The sequence below is a fragment of the Bacillus rossius genome, chromosome 18 (genome assembly GCF_032445375.1).
Source record: "Bacillus rossius redtenbacheri isolate Brsri chromosome 18, Brsri_v3, whole genome shotgun sequence".
In the NCBI taxonomy this organism is placed as follows: domain Eukaryota; kingdom Metazoa; phylum Arthropoda; class Insecta; order Phasmatodea; family Bacillidae; genus Bacillus; species Bacillus rossius.
The window spans coordinates 22,873,288-22,900,634 of NC_086345.1; the positions used below are offsets into that span (position 1 = coordinate 22,873,288).

Here is a 27,347-nt window from a genome sequence, read left to right on the forward strand (position 1 = left end):
CCTTTAATTTTTGTTGCATGGTCTTAAAAAATTGTCTGTTGATAATTTCTGAACTTTATTTGCGAGACATAAAAATTTAAAATAAGTGCTTTTTAACCGCCGGTGACAAAAAATTTGGGAAATGTAAGAGCAGTAACTTTATAAATTCACAAATATAATCCTATAGTTGTAGGTAAAATCCGAACTTTAATATGTTAAAACAAAAAGTTTTTGCTAATGATTGTATAATAATTTATGGTTTAAGTATGAGTAATATCTTTACCTAATAAATGAGAGTTTATTTAATGGTTTTTATAAACTTAAACACTATTTACTATTTAAATACTAAAATTATAAAAACATTTTTCATCTTGTGGTGTAATAAGTTAACAGTTAAAATTTTGCAAGTACCCTTTTCATAAAACGGTTTATTTCAATAAAAATTTGATTTACCATAACACCCAGAAAATTGTTATTTTAAAAATTTTGGGAGAAAAAACTTTTGATAAAAAAAAATTAACAAGCAAAGAGAAATATCAAGTGGTCTTTAATTCTAAGAAAAAAACAAATCATTGAAAATTAATTCAATTAATTCAATTAATAAAAAAATATTTATACTATCAACCATGGTTTCAAAAAATTGACTCGGTTTAAATCACTGGCAAAAAAAATTATAATGCCGTAGCCGCGAAATGATTAAATTTTAACTACTATCTTACGAGAAAAAAAAATTACAATGTTATAAAAAATAACGAAAATCACGTGTGAGAAAGAGCCCAAGTTTGGCTTTTGTAGAAAAGAAAGAAAAATGTGGTGGGGGAGGGGTGTGAGAGGGTGTTTTAGCGATAATTTTCAATGAAGGAAGCCAGCTTCGTACACGGCAGAAGTTTCCATTGAAATGAAAAGTTTGAGTTTGACCTTTGGATGGGGGAGTTGGGGTTTTCGGGGTTAGGCATCTCTCTCTCTCTACCTTTTTATTTTTTACCTTTCGCTCGACCCAGGAAGGGATCCCACCTGCACGGGAGACACAGAAAAAGAACTCGCCGCGGAGATTGTTTAGGCTTCAAGGAAGGGAAAAGGAGGGGGGAAATCTTCGGGAGGATGGTTTTAATTGGACGGATCCCCTGGAAGCGGTTGAATGGGGCCGGAAGGGGGGAAAAAAAAATTGGAGGGTCGGTGGTTGGTGGGTGTTTCAAAAGGGTAAGGTGGGAGGGTGTTGGGAGTACCAAGGCACGCCGGAACCTACACCAGGACTTAACCTCTCTCTCTCTCTCTCTCTCTCTCTCTCTGACGTCATTGTCGGCCGTTTTCAACGAGGATAGTCATGGAGAAAGGGTGGGAGGGTGTGTGACCATGCACCCATTCACTCCATCCCCTCTGGACCGGACGTAAATGACGAGCACCATCGGGCGTAGTTAAAGGAAGGGGGGAAGGGGGCCCGTAGCCGTGATAGTTGGGACGGAGAACAATAAAACCACCCCCCACCATTTGTCGCTCGCTCCCCCCCTTCGATAACACTGCCTCGCCCTGCGGCGGCGTCGAAGCGAAAGCGATTTGCGAAATCGAATGATTCGAATAATCGATCATCAAATCGATTCACGAGGATTTTTTTTTTTAAATCGCATTATGTTCTGTACATATGAGAACTCATTTTTGACGTGACAACGTCTAATAAATCTATGGACGCCGGCTGCACGCACGAAAGTGTCCCGTTAAGCACATTGTCCCGTAACGCTCAATGTACGCTTGCGCCGCATCTATCTCTCTTCCACTCGATTGGAACAACCATCGATTTGACTTTTTCGGGGCACATTAAACTTGAAACACTCCCATTCGTTTCCTACTTTTCCTATCATCGTCCTAACCTTAACAGAATAACACAGATTGGAAGAAGTTAAATAGCAAACATGTATAAAAGTTATAGTTAAAATAATCTCTTCGTTAAATTAATAAACATATTTTAATTAATGAGTGCAAATAAAAGTAAATTTATCAATTAAATTGTAGATTTCATTTCACGCTTTCTTTGTATCCATACAAAATAGTGATACTGTAATTCAATAAAAATTATTCAATTTTATTCATAAAAGTATGCAATAATTTTATCAATGTTTTGTTATGACGTTGTCACGTTAAACTATCGTCCGTAAACCGACTTTACACACAACCAATTTTAATTTTCAAGTATTATAATTATAGTTTTTTAAGTTTATATATATATATTTTAGTTTCAACAGCGTCAGGGAAGTCACACATATATATCAACTCTGCTGCAACGCAGAGCCGAAACTTCGGTAAAATCTATCGCATCGAAGTGGCTGAACCTCGAAAGCCAATAATGTTTATTACATTGAATTATAATTAAATATCTTACGGATGTTTGTATTTGAAAATAAATATTTAATGGTTTAAAAAAATTAATAAATGAACGAAAATCATAAAAATACCCTCTGCATTATTATATTCCAAACACCCCCCAAAAATACCTAACTAAATGTTATGACCGAATTTTTTCAGTGTAATAATGTAAACGTTACTAGCAACTTCAATTCACAATAATTATTATTTTTACAGATGAATTCATCTACTTTATTTTGATTGTAGAAATTTTCAAATATTTAATTAATTTTGACCCCATTACTAAAATACAAAAATATATTCAACAGAAATTTTAATTTTTTCATTAAATATTATGCCCCGTAATAATTATGATCTAGAATTTTGAATCCTGTAATTTTTTTCTTGTTCTTTAGTGCTGGTAGGTTGTATGTTAAAGAAAGGTCTTTGCTAACAAAACTTGTAAATATCATGTGAAAAGTATATACATAAAATTTTATGAAAAGCTTTGAAAAACAAACCGATGTTACTTACGTCGATAATGATTTTTAAAAAAAGGTGTTATATCACACCAACAAATATTTTAATAATACATTGATCTATAAAATAACCTCTGCTTAACTCTGAGAGAAATTATTATAAGCGTTTAGTTGGAACATGTAGTAGGTTAGGATCTCCTTGAATTCGCACAGTTTTAAGTTTAGTTGCGCAGAACTGCTGAGGCAAAAAGTACTTCTGCACTCCGTTCAGCCTCTACAAGGAGTTTTGTATCTTTTCAGCTGCAATAGGCGAACGCGCGTTAGTTATCTCAGCTTCTGACAGTGGAGAAGATAGTGGGGTCTCTTGTAGTGCCCGTTTGGAAACGAAGTAGAAACGGAGACGGGAAAACGGAATAAAAAAAAAAGATTTATCGATTTTTAAAATCGACTGATTAACTTCATATATATTGATAATCGATTAGTTGACTAAAGAAATCGATTTTTATAAAACTCTTTATTTCGATACAAATTTTATGTACCATTATATTTTCAAAATTTTGGAAGAAACAACTTTCGATAAAAAAAAATAGAAGCATTTTACATTCATAAAGAGATTTAAATAGGTCTTTAATTCTAAAAGAGAGAGAAAAAAATATATTGAATTATTAAAAATTTTTATACTATCAATCATAGTTTACAAAATTGACTCGGTTTATATCAGTGGGAAAAAATATAATGATATAGCCGAGAAATGATTAAATATAATTGCTATCGTACGAAAAAAAATTAAGAAATTACAATATTATGAAAAGTAACGAATGTTATAATCGATTACTATCGACACAGAGACATATCGATTTGAAACATCGATTCCGTCTTCCCCCCACCGCGCAACACCGCGGGCCGGCTGGTCGTCGTTGAACGATGAGCGGCGCTAACGAAGGAGGTGTCTGTCGGAAGGAAGGACGCCGGATAATCCGGGCGGAGAACAATAACGTGCTAGCATCCGTCGCTTGTCTCCTCTCTTCGATAATGGCGGCCGGATCCGTGGGAAGATGGCGGGGAGAGGGGGGCCAGGAGAGCGAAGCATACGTTTCACTTACCTCCGATCCGTCTCGAACCGTGTCCGAATAACGATCGATCACTTGTGCAACATCGCGGTCAGAATTTAAAAAAAAAAGGGATGGGTTGTCTGTAAAGTCGGTTTACGGACGATAATATAAATCGATGAACGCCGGCTGCACGCACGGAATAGCATGACTCATTGTCACGTTCCGCCTGAGCCGCGCGAGCAAGAACCTGCCCAACCACCGTGCGAGAAAATCTTCTATAACATCAAACAGGTTAACGCGGGCTTTTTAAAAGCAGCAATTTAAAAAATTTGATTTATTTGTCCAATTTCGTCATTTAAGTTTACCCATTTATTGACATTGATATGATTTCAGTTTATTTCTATAACTAATTGTTCGTGATTATATTTCAACAAATTATTTAAATTATATTTGCATAAACTGTAAATAATATTTGAAAATTAAAAAGTATGCAATTTTTCATCAATGTTTTCTTATGACGTTATCACATAAAATTATCGTCCGTAAACCGACTTTACAGACAAACCATCCCCCCCCCTCTTTTTTTTAAAAAAAGAATACTCTGTCGTTCCCAGCGTTACGATGAAAAGCAACACTGCAGTGTCGCGTCAGAACAATAAAACAATACGAATGAAATGAAGGTGTTTACAATTGCTGGCAACCGCCTCCGCAGATTAACGTTACGAACACGTCATAACTATTTGGTCGTTCGAACCAGATTAGTTTTCCGCATTTAGTCCTGACGTACACGTGCTTGTTTTAGGTTATCAATAGGTCATGACAATGGACGTAGAAAAAAATTATTTGTCTTGTAGGCTATATGAAAATAAAGTGTATGTGGGATACGTAAGAAAAAATTACCGCGGCAGAGATTTTTCTCGGCAGAAGTGGTCTGTTATTGCTAGAGAAATGGCCATTTTGTAGTATCATGTTTATTATATTTTAAATTGTTCTCGTAAGCACACATTTATCATTTTTTTACCTTTAAATTTTAGTTCAAACTTTAAACAATTATTTTTTAACTTGTGTATTTATTTGAATGCATTGTATTGAAACTGAACACTTTACTATTGGACTTTAAAAAGAAAATAAGCATCGTCTACCGCTGGTGGATAGAATACAATCTGATATCGGAACAAAGCCTGACGAAACAAATCTGGGTATATTCTGGCGAATTCATTCTCGTCCAAACGGAACAACGCGCGAACTGAAACCGTAGCCTGACTCGGGGTAAGTGAGAGTTAACAATAGGGTTCCTGGGATCGGGGAAGGGTTTCGGTTTTTTTTTGCGGGAGGGGGGGAGGGGGGGTAGGGGGGATGGAACGACAATTCCATGGTCTCGCCCAAGCGGCGAGCCACCATCAGAGGAGTCGATGGGACGTGAGGGCAGATAGCAGTCTCCCTGGAATGGCGTGTACTTTGTCCGCGGCGAGACTGGATTAAGGCTCTGCTCCACCCTCTACGCTGCATTTTCACGTCACCCAAAATTCTTATTCTAATATTATTGAGAGTGTGCGTAAACTTTTTTTATCATCACAAGTTAACTAAAAAAAACTATGGACAAATTTCTAAAATTCTATCGCACATAAAAAATAAATATATCTGTACTTTTACAGAAGATTCCTTTGGAAACCAGTTGCCACAAGAAATAAGTAGTTTTGCAATAAAGTAAATTTTGTAAAATTTTTGCATATATGAAGTACGAGTTCCGAGATAATACTGAATATATCTTACGAAAATTGTGGCATAATTTTATATTTTAATCAAAGCTTCATTCAAGCATCATTTTATTTTTAATCGTGGAAAAGATGACCAAATATTCTTATAATTGGAATTTGTTTTGGTAAACTATGCTCATTATTGTGCGTAGTTAATACCGGAAAAGCTATTTAAGGAACGGTTTACGGAGACAAAATAAAGCATAAATGGCCAGGCAAGAACCCAAAAACCCACCATTACTGCGAATACTATTTTCGTGGTGATAAAGAGTTGATTCCATGTTAGGTGTACAAATTGACAAATATCTGTCTTTGGAACCGAACAAAGCGAGAGATATTATAACGGGTGGTGGGAGGGGGGGAAGGGCTATCTCGCGGAAGTACCGCGGCCGACAATGCCCCGACCGTAAAGGGGCCTTAATTTCTCGCAGGCGCGTGCTAATGACGCGGAAGGTGCACAAGGGCCTTAACAAACACGCCCGGGGACGGGTTCTTATCCGCCGGTCATTAACGAGCGAAACCCGGGGCTGAGGGACGCCATTTTGAACCGGCGACGACCCCGAAATGGGGGGGGGGGGGGGGGGGGGGGGGGAGAGGAGTGGTTTTTCCGGGCCCATTTCGGGATATCGCGCGCGATGATCGCCGCGCGAGAGTGCGCCATTTGTAAAAACGTCCCGCGTTTTTCCTACCGGAAGAAACGTTTCGAGAGTCTTGCAGAAGTCCCTTCTCGAGTGAGACATAACACAATGGTTTCGGTTTGACATATCTCCGGCACTTCCCTGTATACTTGGTTCAAAAAAAAAATATATATATATATATATATTATTTATACATCTTATTTGTGTGTTTCTAAGTTGTGTGGATTTTTTCCCAAGTATTCTAGGTTATGACTGTTCTTAGTTGTGTGTTTCTAAGTCATGATCGTTTATGACAGTTCTAAGTTATGTGGATTTTTTCCCCCGAGTATTCTAGGGTATTACTGTTCTTAGTTGTGTGTTTGTAATAGAAATAGTGTTCTATATATATATATATATATATATATATATATATATATATATATATATAGCCAGTCATGGGGACTGTCAACAGAAGTGAGAACTTAAAACTTTTGTTTTTAAATTGTGTAATATGACATCATTTCTACGTCAAATATACGTAAGAAAATGATTTTGGTATTATATCACTAGCATGTCGGTGACGCGACCCCATAAGTTTTTGCCCCTACCGAAAATCTCGCGCAACGCGGCTAAAGAAGTTTTCACTTAAAAAAAAATTATTCCTTTTTGAGAGTTAGGCTGGGTTCATAATCTTCGCAAGAAACGCAAATTCGCTAAAAAAAAAAAAAAAAAAAAAAAAAAAGAAGAAGAAGAAAAAAATGTTATGTTATTTTACAAAAAAATTCCTTTGTAAACCAGTGGCCAAGCGCAGAAAGTTTTTTTCTGTGTATTAAGCAATCGTTACCTTCGCTTAAGGTCATCGTTGGCTTACGAAATTTTCTACAAGATTTGTCTAAATCTGCTGGCTCTCATAAAAAAAAACACGTGTCATTGTAAGAAATGGTACTCTTGAAAACAATTTATATATTTTTTTTTAATTTATCTTATCGAACCTTAAAATATGTAAAATGATAACATGAAATAACGTGTAGCATTGCATTTAACCCCATCAGGTCTAGGTTTTGCCTTACATTTTAATTCTTCGTCATCGATAGAGCACAAAAATATTGATTATAAACCACTTTGGTAGCTAATTTAGCAACGAAAATGCAAAGTGTCATTATGTTTATTTTTATATAAATTAAGTCGATCAAAAGAGTATATAATAGTAACAGAGTTAAACAAACTGAATATGAGACAACTTCTCCTCACGTATTGGCAATCAGAACAGATTTAAGACAGCGTTACTGCAGTTGTAGACTAAGAAACACACATAATAGAAATTTTTTAAGGATTGCCTGCTACGAGTTGCGTGTTTCTAAGTTTTGATGTTTCTAATTTATATGGTTTGGCGTTATGTGTTTCAAAGTTTTGTGTTTCTAAGCTACGACAGTTCTAAGTTTTGTGTTTATAAGTTATGATTACCTACGTTACGGCGTATCTAAGTAGTGTTTTTCAGTGTTACGTGTTTAAAAGTTATGATATTTATGACAGTTCTAAGTTTTGTGGATTTTAACTATCGAATATTCTAAGTTATGAGTGTTCATAGTTGTGTGTTTCTAAGTTCTGATCGTTTATGACCGTTCTAAGTTACATAGCATTTTTTCCCCCGAGTATTCTAGGTAATGACTGTTGTGCGTTTCTAAATTATGGTAGTTTATGACAGTTTTAAGTTATGTGGATATTTTTCCCGAGTATTCTTGTTTGTGACTGTTCTTAGTTGTGTGTTTCTAAGCTATGATCGTTTATGACAGTTCTAAGTTATGTGGATTTTTCCCCCGAGTATTCTAGGTTATGACTGTTATTAGTTGTGTGTTTCTAAGTTATGTGGTTTTTTCTCTCGAATATTCTAGGTTATGACTTATCAGTTGTGTGTTTCTAAGTTATGTTTGTTTATGAAAATTCCAAGTTATGTGGATATTTTTCCCCCGAGTATTCTAGGTTATATGACTGTTCTTAGTTGTGTGATTCTAAGTTGTGTGGATTTTTTTCCCAAGTATTCTAGGTTATGACTATTCTTAGTTGTGTGTTTCTAAGCTACAATCGTTTATGACAGTTCTAAGTTATGTGGAATATTTTTCTCCCAGTATTCTAGGTTATGCCTGTTCTTAGTTGTGTGTTTCTAAGTTATGTGGAATTTTTTTCTCTCGAGTATTCTTGGTTATGACTGTTCTTAGTTGTGTGTTTCTAAGTTATGTGGAATTTTTTTCTCTCGAGTATTCTTGGTTATGACTGTTCTTAGTTGTGTGTTTCTAAGTTGTGTGGAATTTTTTTCCAAGTATTCTAGGTTATGACTATTCTTAGTTGTGCGTTTCTAAGCTACAATCGTTTATGATAGTTCTAAGCTATGTGGAATATTTTTCTCCCAGTATTCTAGGTTATGCCTGTTCTTAGTTGTGTGTTTCTAAGTTATGTGGAAATTTTTTTTCTCGAGTATTCTTGGCTATGACTGTTCTTAGTTGTTTGTTTCTAAGTTAGAGTCGAGGGAAACGCCTGACGCAAGTCCGTGCCAGGAGGTTCGCTCTACCTGGAACGCACCGCCAGTGTCGGTCGCACACAATACTAATTAACAACCCCTTCGGGAGGGGCGCTGTTTTGAACTAGGGGGGGAGGGGGGCGGAAATGTTTGCCAGGGTTGGTGAAGGGGGAGGGGGGTTTCCGTGTTTGTGCGTGTGTGTGTGTGTGTGGGACGAGAGGAGAATGGTGGGTAATCCCGCGTGTTCTGTCTCGAGGTGAGAAAGGAAAGGGGTTGTGTGTGTGTGTGTGTGTGTGTGTGGGATAGTGGGAGGGGGAGGTTTCGTGGTGTTTGCGCAGGGAGGTACAAGGGGTCTGTAAGTGAAGTTTGCCGTCGGCGCAATTAGCATCCAGCCGGCGACACAGCCGCGTTAAGTCTCCTGGAGCTTCGGAACTGGAGTCGTAACGTTCTGACGTCGGGCGGTTCGGAGTTTCTGTGGGCCTTTGCTCTGAAGCGCTGACTTAGCTAATCAACTACTCAACTAAAAGAAAATATATGCGTGACTACTTACTACGTGCGTTAGAAGTGAAACATAGCCCTTTCAATAATTCACTTGACCGACACGAAATTTTTTATATTTTATCTCACAAAAAAAATTTTTTTTTGTTATTTTACAAAAGATTCTTTTGGAAACCAGCTGCTACGAAATATTTTTTTAAGTGAAACTTCTAATGCGACTTCCAACAAGCTTGCGTTAAACGTTTAACGCTATCATGGAGAAAGCACTGTTGCGTTAAACGTTCAACGCTCCTGGGGAGGGGGAATAGAAAGAGACAGAGCGAGAGTGAATGCGTGGCACTCGAACGCATGCGCGTAGTATACCTGTTACAGGCCAGCGCGAGCGTTAGCAACGAGTAGCGTCTAATATTCCAAGCACATGCGCGTGGTATTCTTGCTATGCAGCGAAGTAAACAGTGAAGTTTCACTTCTTCCGCGCGGAGGGACTCCACGCACTTTTTTTTAATACAACAGGAAGAACATTCTACGTATGTAGAATCATGCTGCAATTTTCGTGAGCACGACAAGAAATACTTATTGAGTATTGTATCCAAATACGTATTTCACGTAAGAAAATGTGTTGTATAAATTTACAGTATTTTTCTTGTAGTTTTAAGAATATTTCTCGGCAAATGGATTCCTGAGGAATCGTTTGTAAATGTATACAAAAATTATTTCTGTGAGCATTTTCCTAGAACTACAAAGTTGAGAGAACCCAATTTTAATGACCTTGCTGTTACAAGAAAAAAAATGTTCATTGGCCGCCACGTGAGCTACAAGTGGAACTTCACATATAGAAGTATAATAATGTAAGCCTATTCACAACAAATAATTAGGCAATCAAGTTGACCTTGAAAGTAGATACTTACCTTCTAACCATGTTAAAATGTGTTCCAAATGAACATGACGACTAAATCCTGCAAAGAGTTTTACATATGTCTTGCTCTCTATTTTGTTCGTTATTCTCCTTCAAACTTTTTTTGATGTGTGACATCTTAGCTCTCAATATTTCGTGTATTGAACGAAAGTCGCGAAGAACGGAAATGAGTAACTGCAGTGCTGCCATCTTGTGGCGGATGGCGCAAACCAAAATCCACCCAAAAAAAAGAACATATTTTGTTTTCGAACAACTTCAAATTTACACATGTAAAAAGTTGTGGTTATGTGAGACATTAGGACTCTGGCAATACCAACTTTACTGCATCCCATCTGTTGTGATTGCATTATGAGATGGATAGAGACCTGCAAAATTCGCGGATTCATTCGGTGATAGGCTAGAATTCAAACACATATACCTCTTAGATAATTTTGTATTGGCTTACTGTTCATCTAGACGAATCTCAACCAGTTATAAACCCTCAACCAAAGAAGGATCGAATCACAGACAAACCAGCTGAGACGACTTACAAGTCGGCAGCCAATGGACTTGGGTTATTTGCCCGAGTGTACAGGGGTATGTGCAGTATATCCTGAAGGCCATCGAAACCGCGAATTTGGCAGGTCTCTAGTAATGGACCTCTGCATGTGATTCTCGTCCACAGCAACACAAATGGTTGCTTCTAAATTAACCTGTCCTACCCTTGTTACATATTTCAAATATTTTTCGAAAATAAATTATATTATTAAGTAATAATTAGAACATTTTCAGGCTCTAGTATTTTTAACTTGAAGTAAAGATTGAGGTCATGGAAAAAATATAATTAACCTTATCGTTTTGTTCTATAACCATTCCTCTCATCATCACCATCATCTCTTCTAAGTAATTTTTACGCGTATATTTTCTGCAAATTTTTACTAGCTTAAACGCAGTTACACGCTGGCTGAAGTAGTCCGAAATTTTGTGTTTTTTTTCAGGTGCTCAAGGCGGCAGCAATGCCACGAGCAACCATGCAGCAGGGCAGCCAACTTTCGTCACCAAAGGAGCGACGTACCGCATAAAGACCAATGACACCGTTGTTCTGCCGTGCGAAGTGAAAAACCCAGGTAAGTCGTGTTTTTGGGCTCTATCAGGGGAAGTACCTTGGCTCCTGGGTTGTAGCCGTGTTCTAGCTGAATTATTCGCCAAGGACACGGCTACAACCCAGAAGCCAAGCTACATCAGACAATGGCCGTGAAAGCCTGCGAACATTATCTATCAGTAGAGACCGGAAAAATTCGCGGGTTCATTTCACGGCAGCCTGAAATTCAAATAGTTATACCTCAGTGCTGCCTCTGCTATTGGCTCACAACTCACCTGGACGACTCTGGGCCGGTGAGAAACACTCAACCGAAGCTGTATCGACTCACAGGCCGCTACGTTGGGACACCTTCACAAGACAGCAGCCAATGAGAGGGTGACATTTGACCGAGTATACGTAGAACTATAAAGTTCATCCTAGAGGTCATTGAACCCGCGAATTTTTCCGGTTCATATCTATCAGGTAAAGATGATCTTTACATAAAGTTTCATAGTTAGTTGTTTTTTTACCGATTGACCCGGAAAAGGGTCAAACATAGTTAAAGTCTCGTTGATATCAAGTTCCTTCTGAGTCGAGATTAGGATTAATCAATGACGGAATGAATACACGAGTGTTTAAAGACAGTAAACATTATTTTTTTTTTTTTTTTTTTGGAAATGGAACACAAATATTCGAGTAAAATTACAGGCATTTGTAAATTTGTACGTTTAACTTAAAACAACTTTATCACTGTAAAAAAAAAAAGTGTTCGCAGTAATACTGGCTTCGGGTTATCACCCTGTCATTTATGCTTTGTGTTGTCCCAGTACTTCCGAAAGTTTAAGATATTTTGTAAATCTTTCCGTGAATAGATTTCCAGTATTAACCGCACAAATTAATAAGCATAATGAAGCAACGCATAGTCAAATTATTGAGTATTCGATTATCTTTTCCATTTTTGAAAAAAAAAATATGCTTGAATGGAACATCAATTAAAATATAAAATTATGTGCTAATTTTCGTAATGAAATAGTCAGTCATTATCTCGATGAAAAAAAAGTAAGTATTTCTTGACCATGCAGAAATAACAATATACATGTGTTGTAAAAAATATTTTTTTTGTAGGAGATTTTAAGAAAATATTTCTAGGCAACTGGTTTCCAAAGGGTTCTTTTGTAAAAAAAAAAAGTACATATATTTTGAGAAAACGTACCAACACGAGACCCGTTCGCCACTCGCTTGAAATCAAAACTTTACCCCACCGAGTGACCAACTTTCTGACCATTAAATTGTTTCTACACTGTTTTAAAAATTTTCACCTTTGATTTAAGAAGAGCACGCCGGTTAAAAATTATCCAAACGTATCTTCGTAATTTTACGACTTTCTTCGTAAATTTACGGAATTTGAGTTTACTTACTCTGAACATGAATCTCAAAGAATATTCTTGGAATATTTTTAAAATAAAAAAAACTGGTTATGTCCACAGTAAGAAAACTCTTATTTTGTCCATGTGTGTGTTTATCTTTTTTTTTAGAACAACATAAAACTCGAAAGTTTAAATACGACGTTGTTTCTACGTAGATTCAGTTATTTGAAATTACGAAAAACTATTAGTTTATTTTAAATAAATTGTTCGTTAAAAAATTCGCAAATTTGCTGTAATTTAAAAAAAAGTATCCCCTTAGTGAATATAACGAGTAGGGTCGGGTTTATACGTAAAGAACTCAAAAACGAAAACAACGCAAGATAATTACTGCCGTTTATAAAAACAAGTATTGATGATGCAAAACATTAGAAAACAAATTTCTTCCCTAGGCTTCATTTGATAATTCAAATTATTTTTTTTAAGACGACATATGAAATAGCCATTAGTTTGGTTCATAAAAGTTATTTTCTTTTACTGCGTGAAAGTTTCAATTGAATAACGAGATGAATATGCAAAAAAAAAAAAAAAAATTGTGTTTTTCTATGCAAATTGTGTCTGTGTCTTTAAAAGTTTTCGAAAATTTCACTTACAATTATAGGAAGGCGGAAACGGAAATGTAAAAATTTGAAATAATGCTTCCGTTGCGTATTGCGTCGTTATTGAACCTCTTTTGTGTGTTTTTTGCGTTTATGCGTGACTTGCGCGGTTCATGAACCCAGCATGAATGTGATGAGTACTGCCCATTTCTTATTTCTGCTCAATCTCGTTAGCGAAATACCGTTCATTTAACTTTTTTTCTGCTTCTGTAATCGCTTCGAACAATACACGTGTCACGCAGGCGTAGATGTAGAGAAGAAAAAGCAAGTGAAAACAAATTACCAGCAAATATGATCGACGCGGGCTGCTTTCAAGTTGATCACTTGCTTTGCTAATGAACAGAATTTCGCATTAATGCCAGCGTGCGCCGACAGGATATTAATAATTTTCACGTTATTATGTGCATATATGCAACACGGCTACGTCACAAACAAGAGCCGGTTGGTTTTCGAACAAAACATTTGAGCTCACAAACACCAATTTAAATTATGCATGCACGTCGAACTTTCATCTGTTTGCCTGCATTAGAAAGCAATGAATAACGCATTACATTAAACACCACGAAACTTTAATTTAGATTATTGGAACCTTACAGCTATGATGTGTCAAAAAGGGGGGTTGTCTGTAAAGTCGGTTTACCGACGAAAATTTTACGTGATAACGTCATAAGAAACATTGATGCAAAATTGCATACTTTTAAATTTTAAAATATTATTTACTGTTTTTAAAAATTTAATTTAAATAATTTGTTTAAATATAATCACGAAAATTTAGTTAAAAAGCCCGCCTTAACCTGTTTGATATGATAAAAGATTTTCTCGCACGCTGGTTGGCCGGTTATTGCACGCTCGGCTCAGGCGGAACGTGACAATGAGTCATGCTTTTTCGTGCGTGCAACCGGCGTTCATCGATTTATAAGACGTTATCACGTCAAAAAATAATACTCAAATTTAATGCATCTGCTTTCGTCAAATCTCTGGTTTTAACCAGTTCCTTAAACATATTTTACTGTACTTTAAAATATTGATTCAATGGGGAATTTTGATTCAAAACAATTTTTTTTTGGACATAAGCCATAGCAGTTTTTCACTATTTGTCATGGAAAAAAAACCTGAAGAATGCCAATAAAGAAATAAAAAATGTAAACATAAACCCACAGAGGACAAACCTAAATCAGCTGATAATGTTCGCAGGCTTTCACGGTCATTGTATAAAGTAACTTGGCTTCTGGGTTGTAGCCGTGTACTAGGCGAATAATGCACAGACGTTTCGGTCGACATTGCAGTCGCCATCATCAGGGATCAGTTACCTACTGATATTCTTAACCAGTTGTCCTGCCTTTATATACTCTCGCCTGAGGGCAGGACAACTGGTTAAGAACATCAGTAGGTAACTGATCCCTGATGATGGCGAACTGCAATGTCGACCGAAACGTCGGTGTAATTATTCGCCAAGGACACGGCTACAACCCAGGAGCCAAGCTACTTTAAATCAGCTGATGTCGAACAGATGGACCCAACAACTAAACTAAAATTGTATTATGGACAAAGACATCACAGACGAACACATTCAAACTTAAAATATCAGACAGAACAAGAATTCCGTGGAAGCACGACAATACCTGAAACATAGCAACGGTTTGTCTTATGAAACCTTTGTGTTCGTCGGTGCTGTCGTTTTGTAGTCCATAACGCATGTTTGTTTTCATTCTTTGAGTTCGTATGTTTGCTGCGTTGTGCAGCCTGTGTTACCTGTCTGCATTCACTGTACTCGGTGAATCTGTTTCTCGTCATTGCTATCCCACCGCGTTTGTCTGTTCTGCTATTTTGTAATAGTTAAATTACTTAGACCTCCAATAGTTAAAACTTATTTTAAAACGGTTCCCTGAATAGCCTTCCAGTTTTAAATGGGCACGTTAGTGAGTCCTATATTAAAATAAAATGGCCCAATTATAGAAAATTCGGTTATATTTTACATGGGTTAATAATGAAACATCAATTAAAATTTTAATGACGCACCAATTTTCATAAGAAATACTCAGTATTACCTCAACAAACCTTTTTTATATAAGAAAACAATAACCATAGTCATGTGTTGTACAAAGTTACAATACCTTTTTTTAGTATACATTTCATTATTTCAAATTTCACAAATTCACATTTCAAAATTTCACATTTCACAAATTCACATTTCACAATTTCATATTTCACAATTTCACATTTCACAGTTTCACATTTGGTGTTGCCGTTACAACTATATTGACGTTAGATAATACGACTTGGTCGTGGACCCAAATATTCCAGATTAAAGACCATTCGCTATATAACACAAAACTAAATGAAACTCATTAATCTCTCATCGTCTTCCATGCCACGAATCATTCAAAGTAAATTGCGAGAAAAAAAACCTTTCGGACGAATTTGTGTACGAATTTCCTACGAAACGTTAACGAAATTTATTTCCTTCGTTATTGGAAGCAAATGTTGTCACGTATCACGTCTTTGATGGGTTGGATATATATATATTTTTTATTTTTCCCTCACGAAGACATACGATATGTATTCCCATGCGAATACCAAACATAAAATATGCTAAAAAAAAAAAATCATTCGTTCGAAGTAGGTAAAAGGTTGACAGTGCGAAAGGAAAAAAAATAAAAATTTCCATTCATGAAAAAAATTGAAGTGAAATATTCGGAGATATTTTATGGACATATTGTATTAGCGGATCCTGGAGGGGGAAAGGAAGGAGAAGGGAAGTTTTTGGACGTTGGCAGCCTTGAGGGACATGAAATATCGAGGTAATAAGGGTAGCGCGTTATCCCGTCCAGCGCTATACGGGATGTGATAAGGATAAGGGGTTGGGAGAAAGGGGGTTGCACTCTAGAGAATTGGATGGCCGAAGGGGGTGGTTTTCGAGAGAGGGGGGGGGGGGTTGATAGCAAAGGAAAGGGGGGAGGGTGAAGGGCGCATCAAAGCAACCAGAGGCGATGGATGGCTCGTGTATTGGATTCCTGCGCGATGCTGGCCAATGGACGGGCGAGAAGGAAAGGACACCACACGTCATAAACGCGGTGGCGTCGCACGTTCCTTCGAACAACCGAAACCCCAAACACAAACCCCTACCGAAAAAAAATTCCTTTTTTTCCTTATCCAGAATCTTGAGAAGATACTCCCCCCTCCCCCCTCCCCCACCCCAAACACACACACAGCGTCCGACAACCCACAACTTCTAATGCTTCTCTCTCTTTCTCTCTCTCTCTCCATCCGGCTGTAATCTCACTGTAATCTCACCACCTACTCACCATGAAAGGAAAGCCACGAAGAATCTAGGAATTAGTCTGGAACCCGCTTACACAGACATAAAAATGCGTGTGCGTGGATTCCCCACGCGACAGAAGCGAAAATTCTTGTTTAAATATATTACTAGGCACAGGAAAAAAAATTCCCTTTGGCTGAGGTCGCAGACCGAAATAATATATGCATGTATGCAAGTGTATGTAAGTTTCAAGTATGCAAGTATGCATGTGTACACGCACATAAGTGTGCAAGTATGCTACTTTGCAAGTGTGCAAGTACACAAGTATGCAATAATGCAAGTATTAAAAGTATGCAAGAGTTTTAAGTATATGCACGTGTGTAATTATGCAAGCATGCAATTATGCGAGTGTGCAGGTAAACGAGTTATCTGCGCTATTTTTTACCTCTCTCTTTTCGTCACCTCCTCCTCTACCTGGTTCCCCCACCACGTACCTAAATAAACTCCCCTCATGCGATCGGAATTTTTGTAACGCTCGAAAAATTGTAGCCCCCCCCCCCCCCCCCTCAGCACAAAAGTTTCACTTCACAAAAATTTTCTGTGCCGTTGCAAAGTATTGCTTTGGAAAACAGTTGAAAAGAAAAAGTTTGTAATACTAGGAGAAAGATACTGTAATATTGTACAACACTTGGCTATATTTAGTTTTATAGTGATTATTAATATGCGCAGTTAATACTGTAAATATATTACCGGAACGGTTTCCTAACCAATTTAACTATTGGAGGTACTGGGACAACCAGAAGCATAATTGCCCAGGCAAGATTCTAAACCCAGTAATACTGCAAACAATATTTTGTGTTGATACTAACTATTGTTTTCACGTGAATGTAAAAAATAAAAAAAAATATATATCAATAATGTGGCATGAATACTTCTGTTCCATTAAATAAAATTACAGTGTACATAGTGTAGACAATGTTTCGTAAAATAACATCACGTGATTTAAAACCTGCTCGTGGCATTCGAAAATGGTCGGATGAATATATGTTGTTCTGTTCCTGTATTTCGTTTTTTAAGATTGTGTAGATTCTTTAAAGTTCTCAAGGGACTTCTGCGTTACAATTCCATTTCATTTTCCCGCAATATGATGATAAGGTCACCGCTCATATCTCATAGTTTCCCTGTGCACGACGATAAAATCTGCTCGCAAGTCCACAGCCTTGCGCTTAAAGGCGACACCGAGCTAGAAGCACCAGCAAGCGTCGCCCTTACCACAACGCTTTCCTAGCACAAGTTCACCCTTGACCATTGAGATTGTTACATATGGCTAAAAGACGAAACAGTCCAACGTAAAACAAATTGTAGCTAAAAAAAATTGTTAACAGTAAATCAGGAAGGTAATATTATAATCACATACGATTATCTCTATTATTTTATATTTGTTTGAATTCTACGTAAAATAATTTTCTTTTTGCTACAAACACTTTCGCTTGTAACACTGACATTCATATCAATAGTTACTAGAATCGTTATAAAAAATAATTGCACTGTTTTAAAATTCACGGAAGGTAGGCTTATTTTAACCGGTTCACCACTTTAATTAGAACGTCCCAACATCGAACACTCATAACTTAGAATTATTAAATAAAAACCACATAACTTAGGACTGTCATAAGTTAGAACGATCATAACTTAAAACATCCAACACAAAAACACACAACTTATAAAGTAATAATTTAGGACTATCACATCTTTGAAACACACAACTAATAATCATCACAACTTAGAAAAAAAATCCCTTTTGGCACAGCTTACAGACGTACGTAGATTTCGAAGTCCCTAATTAATCTGGAAATATTTTGGAAACGTCTATACATTAAAGGCGATATATTGTACTACTACAAGATTATTTGTTTTTTTGGAACATTTCACCGGCAATCTTAGACCAGGGGAGTATTAAAAACAAACTGGACACGTTACACGGAACAATTGCTCCCGATGTACAATAATATATATTTATTTATCTAGTTTATATCAAAGCTTTGTAATGCACATCGTTAAAAAAATTGATAATTTGACAGGTTCGAATATTAACAACAAAAAATTCCACTGCTTAATTTATTATAATTTCTCACGTTAAAATACTTTTGGATATGTTACACAAAACGATTTTTTCAGGGTTGGCGGGGGGGATGTTTCTCAAAGTTTTATGCGTGTTTTCGAAATCAAATTTATGTTGGTCGTTATACATGTTTGCATCACAAAACAATCCGTTCTTTTTTATATATCAGTTTTGTTACGAATGCAGGCAGGACAGCGGCGCGCGCAGGTTCGGAGCTGGCTGGCGGCCCCGCACGGCCTCTGACGTCAAGATGCCGCCGCAACATGAGACGTGCCGCGCGCGCCTGGTGGATTACAAGGGTCTTCGCTTCCCCTCCCTCCTTTCCAAAATCTCCCCGCGCGGCGCTCTGTCTCGGCGCAGTTATCTGACACCTGACAGCTGGGGAGCTCCGCAATCAATAAACCTGTGCAGTAAAATCTTTAATTGGGCCATCCATTTACGAACCCAGTAGTTTTTCCCACAACGATCATTATTCATTTTAATAAGCCGTAACATATTTTTGACGTGATAACGTCTTATAAACCGATGAACGCCGGCTGCACGCGCGAACAATTTCTCACGTTCCGCCTGAGCCGAGCGCGCAAGAATCGGCCAACCACCGTGCGAGAAAATCTTCTATAATATCAAACAGGTTAAGGCGAGCTTTTTTTAAACTAATTGTTCGTGATTATATTTACAACAAATTATTTAAATTAAATATGCAAAAAAACTGTGAATGATATTTGAAAATTAAAAAAGTTTGCAATTTTTCATTATTTTTTTCTTATGTCGTTATCGCGTAAAATTATCGTCCGTAAACCTACTTTACAGACAAGCCATTTTTTTACTTTGGAACGCGACCTATAGATCAGTAAGTAGAGACCGGACAATTTCGCGGGTTAATTTCGTGATATGCTAAAATCCAAATAATTATACCGTTGAGCCGCTTCTGCTATTGGTTCACTGTTAATATGTAGTACTCTTGGCCAGTTAGAGAAAATCAATCAAAGAGGTATCCAACCACAAGTTACCCACTTGAGACGCCTCATAATTCAGTACCCAATGAACGGGCGCCGTTTGACCAAGTAGGCGGAGGATCGTGGAATCTATCCTTGGAGGTCATTGAACTCGCGAATTTTTCCAGTCTCTAGCAGTAAGGAACAGAAAACGTTCGACGGACGGTGGATCGAGTGTGCTCGACGCAGAAGTCAAAAGGCGCATGCGCCTCGCGGTGTATCTTCACGGCGCACAGACCTGGTTTAGCGCCGCCGCGGTCGCTGAATAAGTGAATCCGCCGAGGGGAGAGACGTCAGCGTTGGACGTGAGGAATGCCGTGTGTGCGGTTCCCGCTGCGGGAGTTACGCCCCGTCCGATGTTCATCCCGTGGAGAACCCCGCACCTCTCCCTCGCAGACTGTTATTTCACGGGGAGGGGAGTCCAGTTAACAATCCCGAGACCGGCCAACAGATATATCTCTCTCCCTATATCCTCTAACCCCAATCTCTCTCTGTCTCTCTCTGTCTCTCTCTGTCTCTCTCTTTGTTTCTCTGTTTGTCTATCTCTTTCTCTCTCTCTCTGTCTCTCTCTGTATCTCTATTTGTTTCTCTCTTTGTCTATATCTTTATCTCTCAACCTCTCTCTATGTCTCTCTCTTTTTATCCTCTCTCTATCTCCTCTAACCCCAATCTCTCTCCGTCTCTCTGTGTCTCACTCTTTGTTTCTCTCTTTGTCTATCTTTTTCTCTCTCAGTCTCTCTATGTCTCTCTGTGTCTCCCTCTCTATATCCTCTCCCCTTCTCTCTGTCTCTCTCAGTCTTTCTCTCTGTCTCTCTCTCGGGTAGTTCGTCCTCGACCCCGGCTGAGAACACACTCGCTACTCGCTACTCGCTACTGAACCAGTAGCTGCGGGACCCACATGACACCTGTCACTGTCTTGTGGTGGTCGCCGTGGTCGAGAGGTTCACTCGAGACGGCAGTCTGCTGGAACGAACTTCATTTGGCCGAAATGTCGGAGAAGAAATAATAATTAAAAACGACCACCGTCGGCCCAATGTCTAGGGGCATGCAGATTTCGCGAAAAGATTCCGAGACTAGACGAAAGTTTAAAACACTGTGACACCGTCTGTGCTTCTTGATCGGTAGAGTCCGGAAAAATTCGCGGGTTCATTTCGTGATATGCTAAAATTCAAATAATTATACCGTTGTGCTGCTTCTGCTATTGGTTCACTGTTAATATGTAGGACTATTGGCCAATTAGAGATAATCAATCAAAGAGGTATCCAACCACAAGTTACCCACTTGAGACGCCTCATAATTCAGTACCCAATGAACGGGCGCCGTTTGCCCAAGTAGGCAGAGGATCGTGGAATCTCTCCTGGAGGTCATTGAACTCGCAAATTTTTCCAGTCTCTAGCAATGACCCTTCTTTTGTTTAAAAGCTGTGGTAGTTCTATGTTGTAATTTTCTGAAGTTGGGATTCCTGTGCAGAGGCTGACGCAGAGCACACTGCTGCAAGGGAGTGCCACGTGGAATGTTTCCCATGACGCCTCAGTTGCAGGCAGCAGCCGCTAGAGAGCAGTGCAGTCGCGGCCGAATGAAAATGCAGTGTCCACAGTTGGGCCACACAACATAACCGTCAGAACTCCGACTCTATGAGAGAACGGGTTACACCGTGTTTGGGATGTAATCGAAATGCCTCTTCACCTTGTAATTTTTGACGTGACAATGTCTAATAAATCGATGAACACCGGCTGAACGCACAAAAAAGTTTCCCATTACGCACATTGTCCCGTTACGCTGTGTCCCGTTACGCTCATTGTACGCTTGCGCCGCATCTCTCTCTCTCTCTTCTACTCGATTGGAACAACCATCGATTTGACTTTTTCGAGGCACATTAATTAAACTTGAAACACTCCCATTCGTTTTCTACTTTTCCTATCATTGTCCTATCCTTAACAGAATAACACAGATGGGAAGAAGTTAAATAGCAAACATGTATAAAAGTTATAGTTAAAATAATCTCTTCGTTAAAGTAATAAACATATTTGAATTAATGTGTGCCAATAAAAGTAAATTTATTAATTCAATTGTAGATTTCATTTCACTCCTTCTTTGTACCCATACATAATAGTGATAATTCAATAAAAATGATTAAATTTTATTCATAAAAGTATGCAATCATTTCATCAATGTTTTGTTTTGACGTTGTCACGTTAAACTATCGTCCGTAAACCGACTTTACAGACAACCATTTTTTTTTAACAAGACTCGATTGATTAGATATTAGAAACAGTTCGCATTCTAAATTTAACTTTTATCAATAGTACAGACATATCTGAAGGACACTACGTACCTTCTACATAGAAAAAAGTTCCCAAGTAGGTAGAAAAATAAATAATGTATGTAACAGATTATATGAAAATCACACATTCGAGACTATAAGAGCCCCTGGTTTAACCTGTACGATGGTTCGCACTCAAAAATTAATTTTTTGATAGAGAAGACACGAGTGAAGGACTGTTTTTACCTGCATATTAGAGAAATTTCACATAGTGGGTTTAAAAATAATAAGTTTTTGACAGAAAATTACACATTCGAGGGTTTAAGAGCCCCTTGTTAAAACTGTACACCGTACTTATTTTGGAAATCAGGCGTGGTTTCAGCATTCCCTTCGCATAGTTGCAGTAGAATTTCTTGATATTCAAAATTTTCTAACATAAAATTAAGAAAACAAACTCGTCCTTTCAGCACCAGTACCGGACGATGACTGACGCTTCATAGGAATGGCCATCTTTGCGTCAGCCGTGCTGCATAGGAATCCCACCTTAAGTTACAAACGTTTCCAAGTTCTGTGTTCCGCCGGCGTTACGTGTTTCCAGAAATCACCGAGTACAAAACTGGGCAACCAAAACGTATCTTTAAAAAACGCACAAATTAGTTATTTGAGTATACATTACATCCACAAAATAATTTTCGGAGCCATACCATCAAAACACACTGTGCACAAAATCACACTTCAGTCACACTTCAACACCGAGAAGACTGGATACGAATTAAAAAAAAAAAAATCAGTTATCAGATCAGTTACGTTACCGGCAAACATCTAAATGCTTCAAATTACAACAACGTATAAAATTCCCTACTGTGAACTCCAATGTTTTCCATATATATATATATTTTTTTCATTTTAAATAATAATTTTTTTCCTCCTCACACATGATTTAAATTTTTTTTTCGAATTCTATGTCATCAAAAACCAAATATCGAAAAAAATCGATTATTTAGACAAGGTATATCGATGTATTGATATATCGATGTATCGAATTATATTGTAATCTAGTTATGGATTTATCGATGTATCGATATCTATCTATCAATTTATCGATATATCGATTTATCGATTTTCCCAGTCTCCCAGACGCGCGGTCGTTGCAGGCAGCTACGTGCTGGCGTGGAAGCGCGGGATCGCCATCCTGACGGCCAGCAGCGTGAAGGTGTCGCCCGACGAGCGGCTGCGGCTGGTGGACGGCTACAACCTGGAGATACGCGACGTGGCGCCCAGCGACGCCGGCGACTACACCTGCCAGATCGGCACCTTGGAGCCCAAGGAGATCACGCAGACGCTCGAGATACTCGGTGAGTTTCCCCGGCCGCGAAGGAGCAGTCGAGTTTTCTTTTCAAGTTCGAATATCAAAAACATTCGAAGTCTCGCTTCGAATGTTCGAATATTGGAAACATTTGAAGCTTCACTTCGAATGTTCGAATATAGAAGAAAACTGGATTTCTCACTTCGAATGTTCGAATATCGAAAAAAATCGAAGTCTCAATTCGAATGTTCGAATCGAACAATAGTCAAAACTGAAATAATCGATTCTTTAAAGTGGAAACAGATTATTTAAAAAAAAGTCTTACCTAGAATATTCTATTCAGAAATGTGTGTAATGTTTTTTTTAAGGTCGATTCTTTGAAGTTGAATCAGAATATTTCGAAGGGGGGAAAATTTTTCTTACCTATAATCTATTCCGAAAAGTTTTCGAGTTTTGTATTTAAAGTTCGAATCTGGAAAATTGTCTTACTTTGAATGTTCAAATACAATTATAAAACCTTTAAATATCGATCCTTTAAAGTGACTGACCCAAATTTTTCTGAACTATAAAAATGTCTTTAACTGGAATGCTATTTCCTAAAAATTGTATAATTTGTTTTTTTTTTCCTTTTAATTGTGAATCCAAAGTATTCATAGGCCTATCTGAAACGTTAAAAAAACATCTCTCGGAGTCAAATGCGTGATTTTTTTTTACTCCCGCGAGTGTTGGTAACATGAGACGGCAAAAAGAGGAAGGGGGGTTATGATAGCCAAGCTCGGGGATGCAACACAACGCCGAATACACAAACGCCGAAAAATGTTATTGCAGGACTGCCACAAAGGTTAGGTTAGGTAAGACTAGGTTAGGTTAGGTTAGACTAGGTTAGGTTAGACTAGGTTAGGTTAGACTAGGTTAGGTTAGGTTAGGCTAGGCTAGGCTAGGTTAAGTTATGTTAGGTTATATTACGCTAGGTTAGGTAAGGTTAGGTTTGATTGTGGTATTTCGGCGTTAAGGTACATTTAAGAAACACACACAAATTCATTCAGTTGTTATTTCGGCGTTGTGGTACACAGCAGTTTTCTAGCTGTCGGCGTTGTTGTCAATTTTGACATTCGGCGTTATGGTATTTCGGCGTTGTGGTAACGACCCAGGAGGTGGTCGGGGCGCAACTAACGAGACTTATAAAAAAATACAAGTCAAAAATTGGTTGTCTGTAAAGTCGGTTTACAGACGATAGTTTAACGTGACGTCATAACAAAACATTAATGAAATGATTGCTATACTTTTATGAGAAAAAAATATCAAAATTTTTATTGAAATATCACTATTTTGTATGGATACAAAGGAGGAGTGAAATTAAATCTACAATTTAATTGATAAATTTACTTTCATTTTCACTCATTAATTCAAATATGTTTATTACTTTAACGAAGAGATTATTTCAACTATAACTTTTATAACATGTTTGCTATTTAACTTCTTCCAATCTGAGTTATTCTGTTAAGGATAGGACGATGATAGAAAAATTAGGAAACGAATGGGAGCGTTTCAAGTTTAATGTGCCTCGAAAAAAGTCAAATCGATGGTTGTTCCAATCGAGTGGAAGAGAGATAGATGCCGTGAAAGCGTACAATGAGCGTAACGGGACACAACGTAACGAGACAATGTGCGTAACGGTACAAGTTTTTTTCGTGCGTGCAGCCTGCGTTCGTCGATTTATTAGACGTTGTCACGTCAAGAACAGCTCTGGGAGCCAAATGCTTGTTTTTTTTTTTTTTTTTTTTACTCCCGCGAGTGTTGGTAACATGAGACGGCAAAAAGGGGTGTTGGGGGTTGGGGGGTTTATGAGAGCTCCACCGTATAATCCAGGAGGTGGTCGGGGGCGTAACGAACGAGATTTATAAAAAAAAAAAATCCTCCGAGACTCGGATAAGAAACACTATCGCACCTTAGCCACAACACATTCATTCTCTGCTGCACTATTTTTCCCCGTCGCCTGGCGGGAAACCTAACTCTTCAGCTCTCGGGAGGGATAAACATCAGGTGGAGCAATGAACGTGGACTCAACGTAGCAACAGGACACGCGCTGCGCTGCGGGAAACCCCGCGAATAAAAAACCCAGAGCTTTTATTTTTTCCCTAACCTAGCTTAAAGCTATGAGCAGGGGCACCCGTACCTTTGAATATATATACTGTATAGAAGTCGCCAGCCCAGGTTAAAATTTCTAATACGGTTTTGAGGTAGTTGGTTAATTCATCGCCGCAATCGCCACCATCTCTAGGGAATCGACTTGTGGTGGTCCCTAGCGGACAAGTGTCGAACTCTTCAAACACCCCTTCCCCCTCCCGTTGAACGACCTTGAGCTGCAGTGAATGATTGGTGGGGGGTGCGGGGAATGACAGCGGGCGACAGGGCTGCGCTCTAACGTGTAAATAACAACTTAGACGATACAGGGCGTTACGGCAGCTCACTGCAGCGGTGAAGTTCCCAAGCTGCTCATCATACGCTTCTGAAAAACGTAGAGTAAATCCTATCCACTCGCGACTTCTATACAGTATATATATTCAAAGCCTGTACTTCGCTATTTCATTTCATGTCAAGGTATTTCACAAAACACTGTAGCTTTTTTCTAAGAGTCATGGCTAGGGACCGGAAAAAATCGCGGATTCATTTCGTGATGGTCTAGAATCCAAAAAAAAAAAAAAACGTTTGCCCTTTTTCTGCATCAGTGATTGGGCCACAGTTTATCTGAATGATACTCGGCCAATGAAAAACCTTTAACAAAAGAAGTAGGCTATCGAATCACTAGCGTCCCAGTTAACAGGTTGTCACGATTCAGTAGCCAATGAGAAAATGTAATTTTCCCGCGTGCATAGAGGATCATGCAGTATATCCTACAGGTCATTGAAATCGCGAATTTTTCCGGTCTCTAGTCGTGGCAAATTTCGAGGGTGCAGCAGTACGGTTACCACATTCTCATTGGCCCCGTCAAGAGCGGGACGACACCTCTCGCCGACCTCAGCCAATAGCCACAGGAGAATATCTACAGTAATTTGTGAAACACCTTGACAAAAAATGTATTCGCGAAATACAGGTGTCTCTAGCTATGAGTAGAGACTGGAAAAATTTGCGAGTTCAATGACCTACAGGATATACTCCACGATCCTCTGCCTACTTGGGCAAACTGCGCCCGTTCATTGGGTGCTGAATTTTGAGGCGTCTCAAGTGGGTAACTTGTGATGGGATACTTCTTTGATTGATTGTCTCTAATTGGCCAAGAGTTCTACATTGTAACAGTGAACCAATAGAAAAAGCAGCACAACGGCATAATTATTGGAATTTTAGCATATCACTAGGGGCAGGCATTTTTCGCTAATAAATCTTAAAGCCTATTAGACTGCAACAAGGTACACCCGCAACAGTGGTTTCTCCCTTGTGATTGGCGGGCCGTCTGCGAGAGAAGTCATTGCCTTATTTGACCGAGCCACTCAGGATGCGTTTGCTTCCGCATTCAATTACTGTGATTGGTGTTGTAACAAACGACATGCGCCTGAAAGGAATTCACCCAATAACGAAACACAGATGATGCTACAGTGTTTTAACTTATAACTGATCTCGGAATCTTTTCGCGAAATATGCTTGGCCCTACATATCCCGAAATGAACCCGCGATTTATTCCGGTCTCTAGCTATGAGTGTGTGGGAGGGTGTTTACAGTTTATGGGTGCATATTTTATTAAGTTAATAAATGATGCTTCAGTTTAACTAACACGTTAAACTTACGTTAAATTCTGTGCGGTCATTTTTTTTTCAAATCGAACGTATTTACATTACAATAAAATCACGGAGCATTCCTTTATTTGATATTATTTGTGGTAACAACTTTCTTAGAAATCAAAAGTTTAGTGATAACTCAAATTATTATGACTTAAGAAACTACGTTTTTTTTTCCTTCAGCATTTCGTGATTTTATTTTGTACGTTGCCTACATTGTAAAAATAAGTAAGGCCCGGTATAGAATATTACTTTAGAAGTCATCGAGTCGTAGCGAATGTTTGGGGGGAAAGTAAAGTCTTTTAAGGAAATATTATTACGGAATAATGTGCGTGGATGGTAATGTTATTGATTGATGTGAATTTCCTCTCTGAAAAGGCGGACATGAATTTTTTT

General features: G+C 38.2%; 1 protein-coding gene across 1 annotated transcript in view; it reads left to right on the plus strand.

The window, feature by feature from the left end:
* The window catches only part of LOC134541063 (neuronal growth regulator 1-like), a 381,016-nt gene that overhangs the window by 188,143 nt on the left and 165,526 nt on the right, over nt 1–27,347 (plus strand). Inside the window, exons 2-3 of the mRNA XM_063384206.1 lie at nt 11,128–11,256; nt 23,027–23,227. Of these exons, the coding sequence (XP_063240276.1) occupies nt 11,128–11,256; nt 23,027–23,227 (330 nt within the window). The remainder of the gene's footprint in view (nt 1–11,127; nt 11,257–23,026; nt 23,228–27,347) is intronic.